General features: G+C 39.8%; 1 protein-coding gene across 3 annotated transcripts in view; it reads right to left on the minus strand.

Moving 5' to 3' along the window:
• The window catches only part of whrnb (whirlin b), a 92016-nt gene that overhangs the window by 40018 nt on the left and 36121 nt on the right, over positions 1-15877 (minus strand). For 2 of the 3 annotated variants that reach the window (XM_042421335.1, XM_042421334.1), the window contains exon 2: positions 4488-4664. In XM_042421335.1, coding sequence (XP_042277269.1) covers positions 4488-4664 — 177 coding nt within the window. Of the gene's footprint in view, positions 1-4487; positions 4665-8836; positions 9427-15877 lie in introns of those variants that run through there. The other variant, XM_042421336.1, reaches the window with a different exon arrangement.

A 15877-nucleotide genomic window follows, 5' to 3' on the forward strand; every position in this document is an offset into this window, starting at 1 on the left:
TCACGTCACACACACACACACAGACACATGCATTCACCTGCATGTGTTCATCCTGTACATAGCTGTTTGTGTTTGCTTAGGTAGACTTAGATTTTAGAATAGCAGTTTATTGAATGAAGCATTTGTTAAATTTGTTAATTTTGCTAAGTTTAATAAATACTGTTATATCTTAAAGAGAAGTCTTTTGTCATTATTGTGTTTATCATATGGTGAAAAGTGGCTGATTGGAGGAGTCAGAGCTCGAATTCAACCCTTCTTTGTTCACCTTTGAATGTTGATATCTCTCAGATATTAACATTCTAGGTGAACTCTTTTATGAAACTACTTTGTTTTGGTTACTGGTCCCTATTTCCGGGTGGTGCCCCGTAATTGTTAATTCATATTAATAATTCTATTAATTTTTATAATCAATTAATCATCTCTGATAATTATTAATTATTGTTAATAACCAACTGTGCTTCTCACAGATCTGACAGTTTTGTCTCCCCATGTGAGGTTCTTTAACAGTTGCTGCCCGAATTATTGATTGATATTAATAGTCTTTTGATTTAATAATTCATAATAACCAAACGCACTGCTACCCGTCCCAACAGATATGTAGTACCAGTCATGTACTGTGTTATTATAGAACTCTCTAGGAGAATAAATACACAGTGAGAAACTCAGAACGAGCCAGTTTTCACCCAGTAGTCTTGTTTTCCTACAACTGTGATATCAATTGAATGTGCTGATGATACTTTGAGACAAAAATGATACACATTGTCTAGTTGTAGTTACTTGTGGAGATTCTGCACTTCATGCAGACGAATATTTCTCTCAGGAGAAGCTTTGATAGCAGAGCCGCTCTGGAGTGTTGTCTGCCACCAGCAAATTATCAGAGTGCTGCAGCACAGAGTGCACTGACTTTAATGGGAAGGAGAATAAGTGATGTAAATTGGTTATGATTGAAGCCATGGCCATCACACCTCCTACTGCAACACTGTTTTCAAACTGCATTACAGGAGCACAGCTCTGGCCTCAGTTACCAAAACCATGTGCTCCATACATTCACACAGTGCACATTTGACCATGTACCCCTGATTACTACTCACTGAATGAAAGAGTTTAGGAAAATTCTCCTTGTAGTATGTAATGTAAAATTAGTAGACACTAATACAGTGTGTTATTTGGATCTGCATACTGTGTCATTATGTGAATAGATTGTACAATATTTTTCTCATATCATAATCTACATATAATCCTAACTCAATACCCTGCTTCCTGTTTCTGTCCCATCCACCCCAGTAAAACATAACAAAACAATACAAACAAAAACAAACGAATAAACAATATGAAGACCATGAATCGATTAAAAAAAAAAGACCAAATGAATGGAATACTCTCCATGCAGGATCAAACTCTGGCCCCTATACTAAGAAATGATTGCTGTATTATTGTATGTAACTGAGTAATACTTCACTGGAATCATGTTTTATTTGCAGAATTGGAGCTGGATTTAAAACAAGTGCTGGTCCAGTCTTCTGAAACATATACATAGTATAATAAAACTTTGTAAACCTAAAGGTACAATCCAAAAATACGCAAAAAAGTAGAAAACAATGCCCCTGCAAAGCCATTTGTACAAAAGACTACATTTTTTCATAAAGCTGAGGGAAACTGTGGTGTTGGTGATAATGAGCAAAGCCCCTCACATCACACACTGACATTTGATCCACTGATAATAGGCCTATAGAAAATACTGATCATTGCAGCTTTAAGTAAAAGCTAGTCCTAAAGCATTTGTGGCATATTTGTTTCATTTAAACCATGTTTTCACAAGATAAGGTTTAAATCAACTTCTGCCACTTAAGTTACATTAAACTATCATAAAGGGATATCAGTGGGAAGCTGTAAAATTGTGAAATACTACAAAAAGCCTTCTTAGAGATGAGAGGACTGGGATGGTTACCTCTATAATTCTCACCCAAAAGAACTGTTCCAGTAGACATGATTCATAAAACAACGAGCTGGCCTATTGTAGATCAACTGGAATATACCTGGCACCATCACTGACAAAGATATATATGTTCTCCAAATAAGGAGCCAACAAATCATGCCTCCGTACTGTAGTAGTAAAAGCATCTCAGGCCTCTGTCCAGAAACTCCACCACTCTCCTCACCCCTTTAATTAGCTCTCCGACAGGTCATCCAGGCTCATCTAAATATAATCAAATATAAGCAGTTTTCTGAACTCCTTTGCTATAATACAGTAGAGTGTAAATCAGCCGCTGACAAGCTTTTGGAAGGATCACACATCAACTAAGCCACATTCAAATCTGCAGAGCTGCATTCAGAGGCATCTGCATTGGCTGCATGGAGCTGCTTATGCAGCAAGTTTAGTCAGGGAGTTAGCTGCTGTAGGATATTTAGATTCATCCTACAGCGGTTGGAGGACATCGATTTCCAGTCTCCTCTACACCTTTCTCCAAAAAACTGTCTGGCAATTTGGCAATTCAACCCTTGTTTCAGCTGATTATAGCACCACTAGCCTCAGTTGTGGCAGAGGCAGTTGTAGTCTAGCCTCAGTGGAACATTGATTCCATGAGAAGAGTGGACTCAAGAATAGTGTCTAATTGTCTATTTAATTACAGTGAAATCCAGAGTAAACTGAAATCAATCTCTGCTAGACTGATGCAGTCTTCCTGATCCATTTTATGGGTAAAGCTCTGCATGAGCAATGCTGACCCTTATTTATATTAACTAACTTTAAGGTCCAAAAGTTCTTAAACTTCTTAAACTGACTTCAATACTTTCACCGTCACCCTGTAGAAACCAAGTTCATTAAAACACACTAGGAGAAGTGAGAGTCATCTGACATAGACTCCTGATTAATGCTTTTTGTGGTGTTTCTTGGTACCATTTTTGTTCAGTGCAGACCTGGCTGCCAGCAGTGTACAGGCTCCCTGATGTTTCTCTGCTGTATCGTGACAGCCTTGTCAGCTTATGATGTCTATGATTACTTTGTAACTAACATGACACTGTAGTCAAACAACATACAGTATATTCAACTCACCCTTTTATCATGCTGCTCATTCTTTCTGTATTTCAAAGTCCCACCTCTACCCAAGCATCCACCTGTTGGTCCCAGTTGGAATTTTTATTGGCGTTCTCCACTCCCAGCTGTGCTGAGCCTAAAGCATCCTTGTGGGGAGTGAGCCTAAACGGCAAATATCAACACTGTACATATTCTACATTGACATAATAATCCATTCTTAGTGAGTTGGCTGACTGCAACCCTGTCACCTAGAAGTGACTTTGTATACAGTATTATAAATAGTAAATATGTTTTTTAATTAACATAACTAGGAAACACTTTTAACATATCTGGCAAATCACATAATTTTAATACTAAACAAATTACATATTTTGTTTGTTTACCTACAATATCCACTGTTGAAGTACAAAAATAAAGGTTAAGGAAAGACCTGGATCTTAGTTTTGAAGACAGATTGTTTTTGTTAAGAATGTAACTTACAGGCTGCTGACAAATGATTGTTTGCGATGATCATTAAGGTTATAACTACTGTATGCTTGACATCTGACCTGATTTTTTACTCATAAAACTCAACTGTGAACTATGTTGAGTTTCAAAACATCAAAGATCGATGATATTGACGAGTGAACAGGTTAATCTACTGCATTTCTATTACATTTGCATCATAGATAGGAGATTGAATATAAAGATATTTTACATTTACATTGTGTAGGAAGATGGCTTATTTTTGACAAACAATTTATTTCTAACAAATATATCAGTATGTAAAGTTGAATGGTGTTCCGTCAAATCAGAAAACATGAGAACAGATGTATTTTTCATACGATTCAATCTTCTCTGGGCCACAGTCACAGGCCTGTGGTGGATGACTTTGTTGTAAGATGAGTGCATCTTCCAAAATGTCACACCACCAAAGGTCATGATAACCTCCTCAGAGAGCCATATTCCAATCCTAAACTGACTGCTATTAGCCTTGATGCCACTGAGCTAGAGGACAACAACAAAACCCTCACCATCATCCTGGATAATAAATTGTTTTGAGCCTGACAGATGTACGGTGGCCGGCAAGGGCAAACACACTGCAATAACACTGTTGTACAGCCAGCTGTGAGGCAAGTGTGCAGGGATAGTCTAAATGCTAAATGCTGCACATGTGTTGTCAAACTGATGATGTTTTCTTAATCTGCTTTTGTTTTGTCTCCTTGCATGTGTTTTCTTAAGTTGCAGTGCGTTTGCCCTTGTCGGCCACTGTACAGATGCCATCTGAAAAACCTCCAACAGTGTCTTTGCTTTCAGAGAAACTACTTTCTTTTAAAGTCTGCGCTACACTTTTGTCTCTATTCTACAGATGTTTTATTGAGTTTGCATTGTAGAGTTTATTACATCTGCTACACTTGCCTTATTTTTTGGAGTTTTTCCTGTCCTACCACAACCACACACGCACTGTTCTCACCGTCCTCTCCTCCATGCCGTGCCCTTGCCTCTGATTGGCCTCCTGGTTGTCGGGTGGTGGGGAGACGCTCCGGCCCTGAGGGTCCACCCAGCTGTACACGTGATTGGTGATGTATCCTCCAGGGATCCGGCCCATAGAGCACACTGACATGGCCAGCTTCTTGCATCCCTTCAGCACCTACATCAGGACAGGAGGATGAGGATGTGAGTGCTGTGAAAGGGTTGCTTCATACAGTAGACCTCATGACCTCAAACAGCAATGCTTTCGTTATCATATGAAGGAACCAAGCAAAACCAATAAATACATTCTTTAAAAGCATAAAATATGGCTTTGTATATAAAAATCTAAATGATGGCTCTGTGTGCTGCTTTACTTTTTTTTTTTTGTTCTGTGGATGTGCAGAGAACATTTGCCAGATAGATTTGTGCAATACATCTCTTCCTTTTGAAAACATTCTTAGCTTCTTCTTAGCTACACTCTAGCTGATTTAGACAGTAAAATGAGTGTTTATCTTTCACCTATTTGTTTCATGTATATGCTCACTGTGGAGGTCATTGAATTAGACTCTGTGTCTGTTCCTTTTACATTTTTGAATGGGTCATGTTCACACAATAGATGGTTCAAAACTGAAGGACTAGGGCTTTAATATCTCCTCAGTGGAGCAAAGATTCCTAAAATACCACCAAAGATGCATACATGTAAAAGAAGAAGTGAAAGTACACCCTAATTTCTTGTAAGAAAAAATGCATTGCCCTTACTACTAGGACATTTTTAATAGGCTATAATACAGACTTCATGAACCAGCATCTAGTGTAAATTCATTGCACAGAATCTAAAGGTACTTCTGTGCTGGCCTCAGCTATTTGATTCAGACTCGAGATGGTAGTATATATTTCTAGTATGTACAGTATATACATGGAATTTTGATACCATCCAGTTAATCCTATCATCAGACAGACAAGAACATTGATATTGTAGGATTCTGCAAAATCCTGCATTTTTAACATTCAGTCACTATATACTTTAAAATTCTTTCTTCAATATCTGTACATAGCAACAATGGAATAGTTAGAGTTAGGGAAAAAGCATGGTTACGGAAAATAAACTACAATCATATGGCTGGGAAACCCTGGTAGCCCGATGATTAAGGCACATACCACATTACCGCAACATCCGGTTGAATCCGGTCTTGGAGCTTTGTTGCATGTCATAACCCTCTCTCCATACAATGTTAACTGTCAAATACAGGTAAAATTCCCCCAAAAAATCATGAAAAAGGATATGGTAAGGTTAGGTTAGGTTTGGAAAAAATATGACAAGCCATGGACTTTGATCTTCTGCATGAAGATGTGCGACACACCATTCACCACCCAGATTTCCACAGCTTTACTTTCCACCTCACTGTATAAAGGACAGACTTCCTATAGTGGCACTATATATTGCAACCCTATCAGCAGACAAGAACGTTGATATTGGATGACTTTGGATAATGCCCAATACCAACATTATAAGATTCTGCCTTTACACAATATCTGTGCATGACAACTACAGTCTGGTTAAGATTAAGGAAAGATCTTGGTGAAAGCTAATAAACTACGGGTAAGTTGCAATACACGACATTCAGCCACTAGATGTCACACTATAGCACCAACATCTAAGTCAAGTCAAGTATCATATAAGACAGTATAAAAAAAAAAAAAAAGGTTTCACCCATTAACCTAACTAAAAGCTTGTGAAAAAAGATATGTTTTTAGTCTGCTTTTAAAGGAAGACACTGTTGTAACAGACCTGAGTTCATGTGGTAGAGAATTCCAAAGAGTAGGACCATAATGGCTGAAGGCACCATGAGCTGATTTAGTATTTATTCTAGGTATAGTGAGGAGACCTTCATTTGATGATCTCAAGGGTCTATCTGGCGTGTATTCAGAGAGCATGTCAACAACGCAGGTGGGAGCTAGGCCATTCATAGCTTTAAAAACCATAAGAAGTATTTTAAAATCAATTCTTTGCTTTACTGGGAGCCAGTTAAGAGAGATTAAAACAGGAGTGATGTGTCCACACCTTCTGGTTTTGGTTAATACTCTGGCTGCAGCATTCTGGATAAGCTTGAGTTTATTAAGTGTTTGCTTTGGCAGTCCAGCAAAGAGTCCATTACAATAGTCTAGTTGACTGGAAATGAACGCGTGAACCAATTTTTCAGAATCAGACTGTGAAAGGAAAGATCTAACTTTGGATATATTTCTAAGATGATAAAGAGCAGTCTTAGAGGCTGGAAATGTGCCTCTGAGAGTTAAGATCAGCATCCAAGATCACACCCAAGTTTTTGACATGATCACAGGGTTTTACTGATAGGGGAGTTAAAGTTAATCTGGTGCCTCAAAACCTTCAGACCTGCTAAAAGAATCTCTCTTGACTTCAGTTATGGACTGGATGAGATCATTCACTGGGTTAAGGTGGTTGGCAGAAACGGATATGTATAACAGTGTGTCGTCAGCATAGGACTGATATGATATGTTGTATTGTTGAATGATGGACCCCAGTGGGAGCATATACAAATTAAACAGTAGAGGGCCAAGAATTGACCCTTGAGGGACTCCATATGGAACGCTGACTACATCTGATTCAGAGTTACCAACAGCAACAGAAAAAGACCTACCAGTAACGTAAGAGGAAAGCCAGTTCAGAACAGTGCCTCTAAGGCCTAAACAGTGTTCAAGGTGCTTCAGAAGTATCACATGGTCAACCGTATCAAAGGCTGCACTGAGGTCGAGAAGTGCTAAGACAGTAACTTTGTAGTTGTCAGAGCTAATTTTAAGATCATTCACAACTCTGACCAGGGCAGTTTCTGTACTGTGGTTAACTCTAAAACCAGACTGGTAAACGTCAAAGAAATTGTTTTATGACAGATACATGTGTAATTGTTGATATACAACCTTTTCAAGAATTTTCCCCAGGAATGGTAGGTTTGAGGTTGGTCTATAATTCTCTAGGCCAAATGGATCAAGATTGCTCTTCTTTAACAGTGGTGTAACAATAGCATGTTTGAGAGCTGTGGGGAAGATTCCAGAGAGTAGAGAGGTATTAACAATTTCAAGGACATTATTTACCAAACAGCTGAGAACACTTTTAAACAACTTGGTGGGCATTGGGTCAAGAGCACATGTAGCAGAGCTTAACTGTTGTACTTCTTCTTGCAGCTCATAACTTTGAATGGAAGCGAAGTTGGAGAGGGTGATGGCAGAATGGCACTGAGTAGAAGAAGAGAAGTCACTCGCACCAGCAGAGGCCATGATTTTGTTTCGAAGGTTAATAATCTTGGATTTAAAATATGAGGCAAATTCGTTGCATTTTTGTGAAGAGTGGAGTTCAGCAGGTATTGGTCTGAAGGGATTGACCAGTTTATCAATTGTGCTGAACAGAAACTTAGAGTTATTGAGATTTTCACTAATAATTTGAGAAAAGTAATGCTGTCTAGATGTTTTTATTTCTTTCTTTGTTATATTTACTGAGCAGGTCTTTATAGAGAATATAATCAGCCTGTAATTTGGTTTTATGCCATTTGTGCTCAAATTTACAGCAGGTTCTTTTTAGTGCCTACACTCTTTCCACATTCCTCCAAGGTGCTTTAGATTTACCAGAAATTATCTTGGTTTTTACAAGTGCAATATAAAATGTGTGTCACTGAAAGATTAAAATTGTCACACAAAGACAATGAGGACAAATTAAAAACAGAAGTAAAATAAGAATTAAAACCAGAATGTGACCAGGTACTCCTAGCAGAGTTAGTATATCTAGTGATAAACTTATCAGATGTATCTGCACAGATGGAGCGCCTTTTAACTGATTTTAGACCAGGTTCATGTTTGGCTACCCAAGCAACACTGAAAAAAATACAAAAATGATCTGAAATCCCAACATCTAGAGTGCAGTTTAGGGTTATATCAAGGCCTTTGGAAATGACCAGGTCAAGTGTGTGACCCTGATTATGAGTAGGGTCTGGCAGTGTGCTGTGTGAAATCAAACGTTGATAACATGTCAGTAAACTGGTTGGCGAAATGGTCTGTGGTGTTATCAATATGAATGTTGAAATCGCCAGAAATAAGGATTGAGTCAAACTCAATAGTTATTTTGGATAAAAGCTCACCAAATTCAGATATGAAGCCTTATCTATAATCTATAAGGCTTTTTTAAGCCTTGGAGGGCGGTAAACTGTGAGTACTAGACAGGGATTTGCAGATTTCATTACCAGGGCTAAATACTCAAAAGTAGAGTAAGAATGAAATAAGAAACTTTTACATGATAAAATATCTGAAAAAATGGCTGCAACACCACCACCCTTTTTATTTGACCTGGCTAGCTGGGTTAGCATCAGCATTGGTCAAGCTCTGTGGGTCCAGCAGAGAAGCACCCTGGCCGGAGGGACCAAAGCCAGGCGGAGACTGGAGGACCGCCGGAGCTACTGGGGCTCTGGGTGTTGCAGCAGGAGCTCTATCACCGTCCTCCGGTGATGAAGTAGACAGGCAAGGGCGTTTGTCAGAAGGAGAGTCAGCTCTAGAGCTGGAGTTGCTGCACGGAGATCTGCGCCTTTTGGAAATAACGCTAGGTGTAACTTTGCGTTTTCCATCAGCACAGTCCACATTCAGCAGCAGCGAAGGCCAAAGGAGTAAAGAAGTTACACAGCTCCAAATCTGTGGAATCATCCTGGGAGTCATAGAGAGGAAGGGACAGTCTTTTCTTGCCCTTAATTACTGAGGCCCAAGTGGAACAGCCAGGAGATGGGTCAACTGTGTCAGGGCGATTTACATTCACCGGTAAACTGGCGGACTCGGGAAGCTCCAGCGAGACTAGCCGGGAGCCGAGGTCAGTCTGCCACTGGAGAAGGACAGAGATGAGCTGTTCGATGGAGGCCAGTTCACCCTTGATCTCGGAGATAAACGAGGAGGTGACCATGCTTGGAAATACGGTATGTCCTCGGTTTCACCAGAAACCACGCCAGCCAGGAGGTATCCGGTATACAAACCCAGCTAAGCTAGCAGCAGTCGAGGCAGTCCAGTCAACAACATCCAGCTGATAACTTAAAATCCAAGTGTCCGCTGACTAAAAACGTTTACCTCGTTAAAAAATAGTAAAAACACCAGGATCTAAAAGTGTAGCAAATAATTGTGGCTTTAAACACCGGATAAAAAACGTCAATTTATGATGGACCAACACAACACAACACAATGATTGATCAATGAAGCTGAAAAAAAAAGAGAGCCGACAACTCACAAAACTTGTCAAACTGGGCGGAACTGATCAAATATGTAATTGGGACTCACATGCACTTACATGCACATGCAGCTGGCACGGCTACCAAAATAAAGAACAGAGAAGCTCGGATAACAGCATACACAGAAAGGGTGTGACTTCATTCATTGGTAAGGATGCCATTACTCCGTGATATCTCTACATAGCAAATAGTAATATCATTTATTGCAACTTTAAGGTTAGGCAACTAAAACCCTCGGGTATAAGGTCAGGGAAAGATCATGGTTAGAGCTAATGGTAATTTTGTGCAGGGATGCAAACTCTAATCCCCAGCATGACAATTAGATGCACTCCATCCATCACCCCAACCTTACTTTCCACCTCACTACATAAACGCCAATCTACGTCCTGCATGGGAACTGAACATTGGATGTAAATCATTAGCCACAGAATTGACTGATATGAACATATTTCATATACTGGCTGGTCCAGCACCCGCAGTCCACTGCCAGCAGCCTTTTTTCCGGGGGGTTTGACTATTATTTTGTCTTACCTTAATCTAGACCAAACCAAACAGTGACTCTGAGTCGCAATGCCCTCCTCTCTGTTGCATAGATACATTGTGTCTGGTGTTGAATTACTGCACCCTTTCATCATTTCACCTTGAGTGATTTCATACTACTTTCAGCTCTGCTATTTAAACAGCTGAAGCTCCCTTGCCTTGTGCATCTGCTGTCACATCATTTAGATGTTGTATGAGAGAGGGGCAGAATTAGCGGAGGCTTTGAGGCCACTGCACTGACTGTCTCTGTGACTCACACAGGCGCTGGCAGAGACACGGCAAAGACACCAGGAAACAGAGAGACAGAGGGTCAGAGTCAGGCCTTATATGGACGAGATTCATCTCCACTGTACAAATATTCTTTGGTGACCTTTTCCCCATGACATAACATGACTAACACTAAATAAATAGGGAGGGAAAATAAAAACTATGACAACATTTTTTAAATTTCCATCAACCTGTAAAAACTAAATAATAATGTGAAGATGGACAAATGGACATATGAATTCATTACTGTTTTAATGTAGTCTTAATCAATGACCTGCTTCCATCTGTGGAATCATTGCCTGCTCCTAATTATTAAAATAATGTCCTCTGCTACCCAAAAATATCTCTCAGAACTAGCTGCTTGACCTTCACTAATGCTGTTTCAAGCTAATATCTTGTATTTAAGTAATTTTGTATCTCCGCCTGTAATGTCTTGTAGGGAAAAAGTAGCTGATTTATGGACTATATTCATCTACAATCTCATTGAAAATTAGACAGCAAAATACAGCAACTAGCTGGAACAAAGCATGAGAACATGTAGGCCAGAACTCCAACATTTTTCAAATTAGTTCATTTAGTATAGGGACTGTGTTTGTCTGTCTAATTAGAGGCACATCAGACACATTTCAGAACAGTGAGGCTCACAAACAAAGGGTCTGGAGGATGCATCTTTGCACTATTTTTAGTCGGTGTGATGTGCTGAGATTTCCGTTTATCTACATCAACATGAACATGTGGCACTTTTTGAGATGTGAAAAGTGATTACTTTTTGGCTTTTTTCTCACCCTGTTTCTTTCACTGTCCCTTTGTTTCTGTTCTGTCTGTCTGCTCCTTTGTTTCGTTCCTGTTTTGGCTGGTATAATGTGCAATGAGTGATCATGTTAGGGCACACTGTCTCACTGAAGGACACTTCAACAAGAAACATGGCTGGATAGGCTGCTGTAGCAGGGGTCAGAGTTAAGATGGTTCTGCAGCACAATGGTCCCTGTAGTCATCAGGGAAATATGCCCTAATGTGTAGATTTTCTTTCTCATTCTCTGCAACTGTTTGCCTTTGGGGTTTCATTGTCCCAGAAACCAAGAAAATAATCTTGGATAACTCATGCAGCCCAGACAGATTTAAAAGGTGTCTGGAGTCTGCAACTGTCATTTACTGTTTTATGTGATTTATGAAGTCTATCTAATCACTGTTTTTTTTCTGTCTCTCTCTAGTTTTCTCTCTCAGCCATGAAAAACAGATCAAGGTCTAATCTCTGTCAGAATGCCTCTGTCTCCCTGCCCTGATGACAGATCCTGAAACCTGGGACAAGACTTAACACACATCACATCAGATGTCTCAAACATGTTTTCCCAGCAACTTTCTTAAAATTGTGTTCATATAGAGAAACCAAGTGAAACTGAAACTTGTGGGTTCTGTTCTAGAAGTAAGAAAAGCTAAAAAATTACACTGACAATTGCAATAAAATAAATTACTAAAAATCCAGCCCTACAACAAAACCATGCTCAAGGAGTGGGTAGTTCACTCCTTTATGTGGACAGGGATGGTAAATTCTTTAATAACAGTATAATATTGTTGTATATGTAATATTGCCATTGTGGGTTAAACGTCACTAGTTTGACAGACTGAGGCCAGTTAAGTGGCTGTCAACTGCAACATAAGGTTGAGGTTGTCAACAAAGTCAAACAGGACTGCAAGGGCAGTCAAAAATGTCAACAGTGTTGACGTTTCTCAGACAGAAAAGATTAAAAATTTGGAAAGATAACAGTAGAAGAGAGCATGATTCGACATGGATAATGCAGAGATTGGTAACATGACTTAGTTATGCATGTATTACCATGTTTTTTGATGTTAAAAGAATTATTCTCATTGTTAAAATCAAGCAAGGGTCAAATTCAGTGCTGTAGAATACTCGTTTTCAACAATATAGAGATTGTATTCATTGAAACAAACCCTCAGTGAAAGTTAGCATGAAGTTACACATGCTAATGAAACAGCAGCTTGTCCAGATGTGAAGTCAGAACTTCAGCTTTTTGTCAAAAAAGGAAAAATGTTTATATATACACAAACCTTTGGTGTCAAAATCCTGTGCTCTGTACATCCAACCATCCACCACAACCTCCTCCCTACAATTTTTTGTGCAGTATGAGAACATCATACTTCCTGCACTGGAAAAAATGTTGGCAGTGAGTGCAATCTAGGCAATATTATGTTGTTACCTCTAAAATGTATTTGGCAAACAAATTGAGCTCACCCTCCAACTAGAGGACTCAGATTTAACCCCAATCTTGGAGTGCATGTTCCCTGCTCAAGTGTCCTTGAGCAAAACAGTCCCCACTGGCTCAGAGTTGCTGTTCTTTAGATGACCATAACCTGTGACCTGCACGGGAAGATCGAGAGAATGCATTTCCCTCCAGGGATCTGCCTGTCCAACACAAATTATCTAATTACTAAGGCAGAGTATTTTCTGTTTGAAACCCGTCCTCCACTTTCCCCCTTCCACCCAAAGATTCGGTGATGTGAGGATTATGGATGACTGTCCCTGCAGTGTTGATGGATGTTCAGTGTGTGTCTCAGCACTGCGACTGCAATGTGTCATTCCGGCGGTGCTGTGGCCATAAATCAGTGCCTACTGAGCTTCTTTATCACCACCAAAAGTAGCAGACGCACCCAAGGACTGTGTGTGCTGAGTCGATGGGCTGAGATACACACATGTGGACCCACTTGTGAAGACCATCACATATAGATACTTTAAATACTGTGTACTGTGCTCAGAGGTTGCACAGCATGTGTGTCCTGTGTCAGTCATTGCAGGATCTGCAGAGACTTACAGTAACTGAGCACCAGAGCCCCCAGAGTTGTGTTTAATGTTTGATGGATGAGTGAGGTGAGATTTCCACCCAAATTCAATTAGACAGCCTCACCTCCTGTCACCAGCAAACAAGTAAGGAGCAGACTGATGACAGACAGGAGGTCTTCACCTGCGCTGCTGTGATTTATATTTAGCAAAATCAGCAGAGCCTCCTCTTTGGTCTCCTCCAAACTTTTCTGTGGAGCCATTTTCATGGACTGTGTTGAACAAAACTAGAATAAACTTTTATTTGATCCAAGGACTCAGCTAATCCCACTCTCCCTCATGACTGAATGTGTTAGCTGAAATGTCAGTTCAAACATGGCCCAAAATATTTTTCTTTAAATCGAAACTAAATTTTTAAAAATTCAAAAATCTTTCTCATTAGAAATAAAAATGTGATTAATAAGCAATAAAAATAATGTTCCCCAACCACCCTAACATACGTTATTGACCACTACAGCCTGTTTTTCTAAATTAGTCGGGCCTCCTCTCTTCGCCCTCTCATGGCTGGAAAGTAGCATCATCTTGCTACATATCTGTGAACCCGAGCAACAAACTGTAAACAAGTTGTTTACAAGTTGTAAAGATGTGAAATCATCTAGCGCTCAAGGAAATACTTTTTCCACACAAAAATAAACACTTAAAGCTGCACTCATCAATACCTTGTATATACAATAACTCAAGTGATGAAAGATTTGGCTCATAGTGATGGAGCTCCAGAGAATTATCCCCCAGGCCATGTTCCTCTCAGCTCTACTGAGTGTTTTATCCTCTTTTAGCTCTCATCAACCCTGTTTCCATCTACAGCATGCAGCTGATAAACCCACTGTACATTACCTGCCCTGCAACAAATGGAAAACAGTTAGCGACTAGCTGGTGAACATAGTAGAGCATTTAGCAGCTTACCAGTCAGATGTTTTTCTCAGGAGTTGGTGGAGACCAAACAGAGCTAAAAGGAGAGTGATTAGACTTATGTCCATCAGGTGGACAGAAGACTACAGATGAATAATAATGTTGCAGCTAACAAAGTTGTTGTGGTGAATGTGCGACTTGGTGCACATCAGAGCAAGGTGGTAATGTCAGTGTCGTATTTACAGCTTGTAAACTGCCCCCATGTGGCTATACAATTATAGCCTATAGATGCTTTAATTAAGCACCTAAACCCTAGCTAAGCTACACTAGTTAGTTAGCTGCTCTGCTGATGTTGAATTTCATGAATATAGTCATTACTTTTACTATAATTTTTCAGTTTCTGTTAAGCTTGTGTGGCAAAGAATTAACTCAAAATCTAAATGTTCAAAATATAAAATCTGATCAAAATATGAAAAGTGCAATGACTTATTTGTCCTTCAGTTTATCAGTTAGCTAATGTGCATTTGTTTGTTTATGAAATGTTTATGAAACTAAACCAGATGAATAAATGAAGCTGCCATGCTAATGGTGCAATAATGTGACAGGAGCTGATGCACAGCGGAAATATGCATGAGCATGAGCACCTAAACACAGCATTTGTGTCCTCGTCAGGTCTGAGGCTGCACACTGTTCATTAACCCCACTCTAGCTACAATAACCTGCCCTGTGCTGTCTCCTACCCAGACATGATGAATTGGCTCGCTACATTGCTGGCTGAGCCCAAGGCTGAACTTTGTGCAGGCTTTGAGAGGGTAAAATTCACCCTGCCAGCCTTTTTCGAATAACACTAGCTGTCAACGCACTCTCCCAGAAAACAGGTTTCACTTCAGTTTGTCTGAACAGTCTGGCTCAGTCTTGTAAAACAATACTGAAGGAGGTGCAGTCTAATAAACGGAAAAGGATTTGCTCTAAATTGAAATATCCATCTTGTGAAAATGTGACACCTACCATACAAAATAATTAAAAAGGCAACATTTAAATTGAATGTCCTTTTTAAGTGAGCGCTGGAAAGTTCATTGTATGTGTGAAAAGAAACAGCTGGGAAGTGAAATAATTTCCAGCTCCCTTAACAGCCACTGCTGAGGGTCCCTTGAGTTCTGTGTAGCTGCTCAGTGAACAACAGCATGCATAGAGGCTCCTCGTCCCTAACAGGAGTTAGTGGATGTTGCTCAAGTACCAGGGGAGATTATATTGGCTGAATAAATTTGTTTTTTTTTTAAATTTTTATTTTAATTTAGCCATGTTTTCTCAAATTAAAAGACACTGCAGAAAGTAGGGCTTGTGTCCATATAGCGTTTTTTTTCATTTGTCCCCAGTGAGGGGGGAGCGTATGCAGCCGCCTGGAGACGAGCGCTGCACCCGGTGTCTTTTGTCAGAGTGCTCTGAGTTTTTTGTGCGGCTGCTCTGAGCGCTTCTGTTAGAAAATCTCTGAACTTTTCAGGAAGACACTGGCGTTGTCACTGTCCCTCCTTTTCAGGCAACCAATCATATGTTAATTAGATGGGGTGGGACACGTCACCCTGGTAACCAAGACAATGGAGGAGAAGCTTG

The sequence above is a fragment of the Thunnus maccoyii genome, chromosome 9 (genome assembly GCF_910596095.1).
Source record: "Thunnus maccoyii chromosome 9, fThuMac1.1, whole genome shotgun sequence".
NCBI classification, from domain to species: domain Eukaryota; kingdom Metazoa; phylum Chordata; class Actinopteri; order Scombriformes; family Scombridae; genus Thunnus; species Thunnus maccoyii.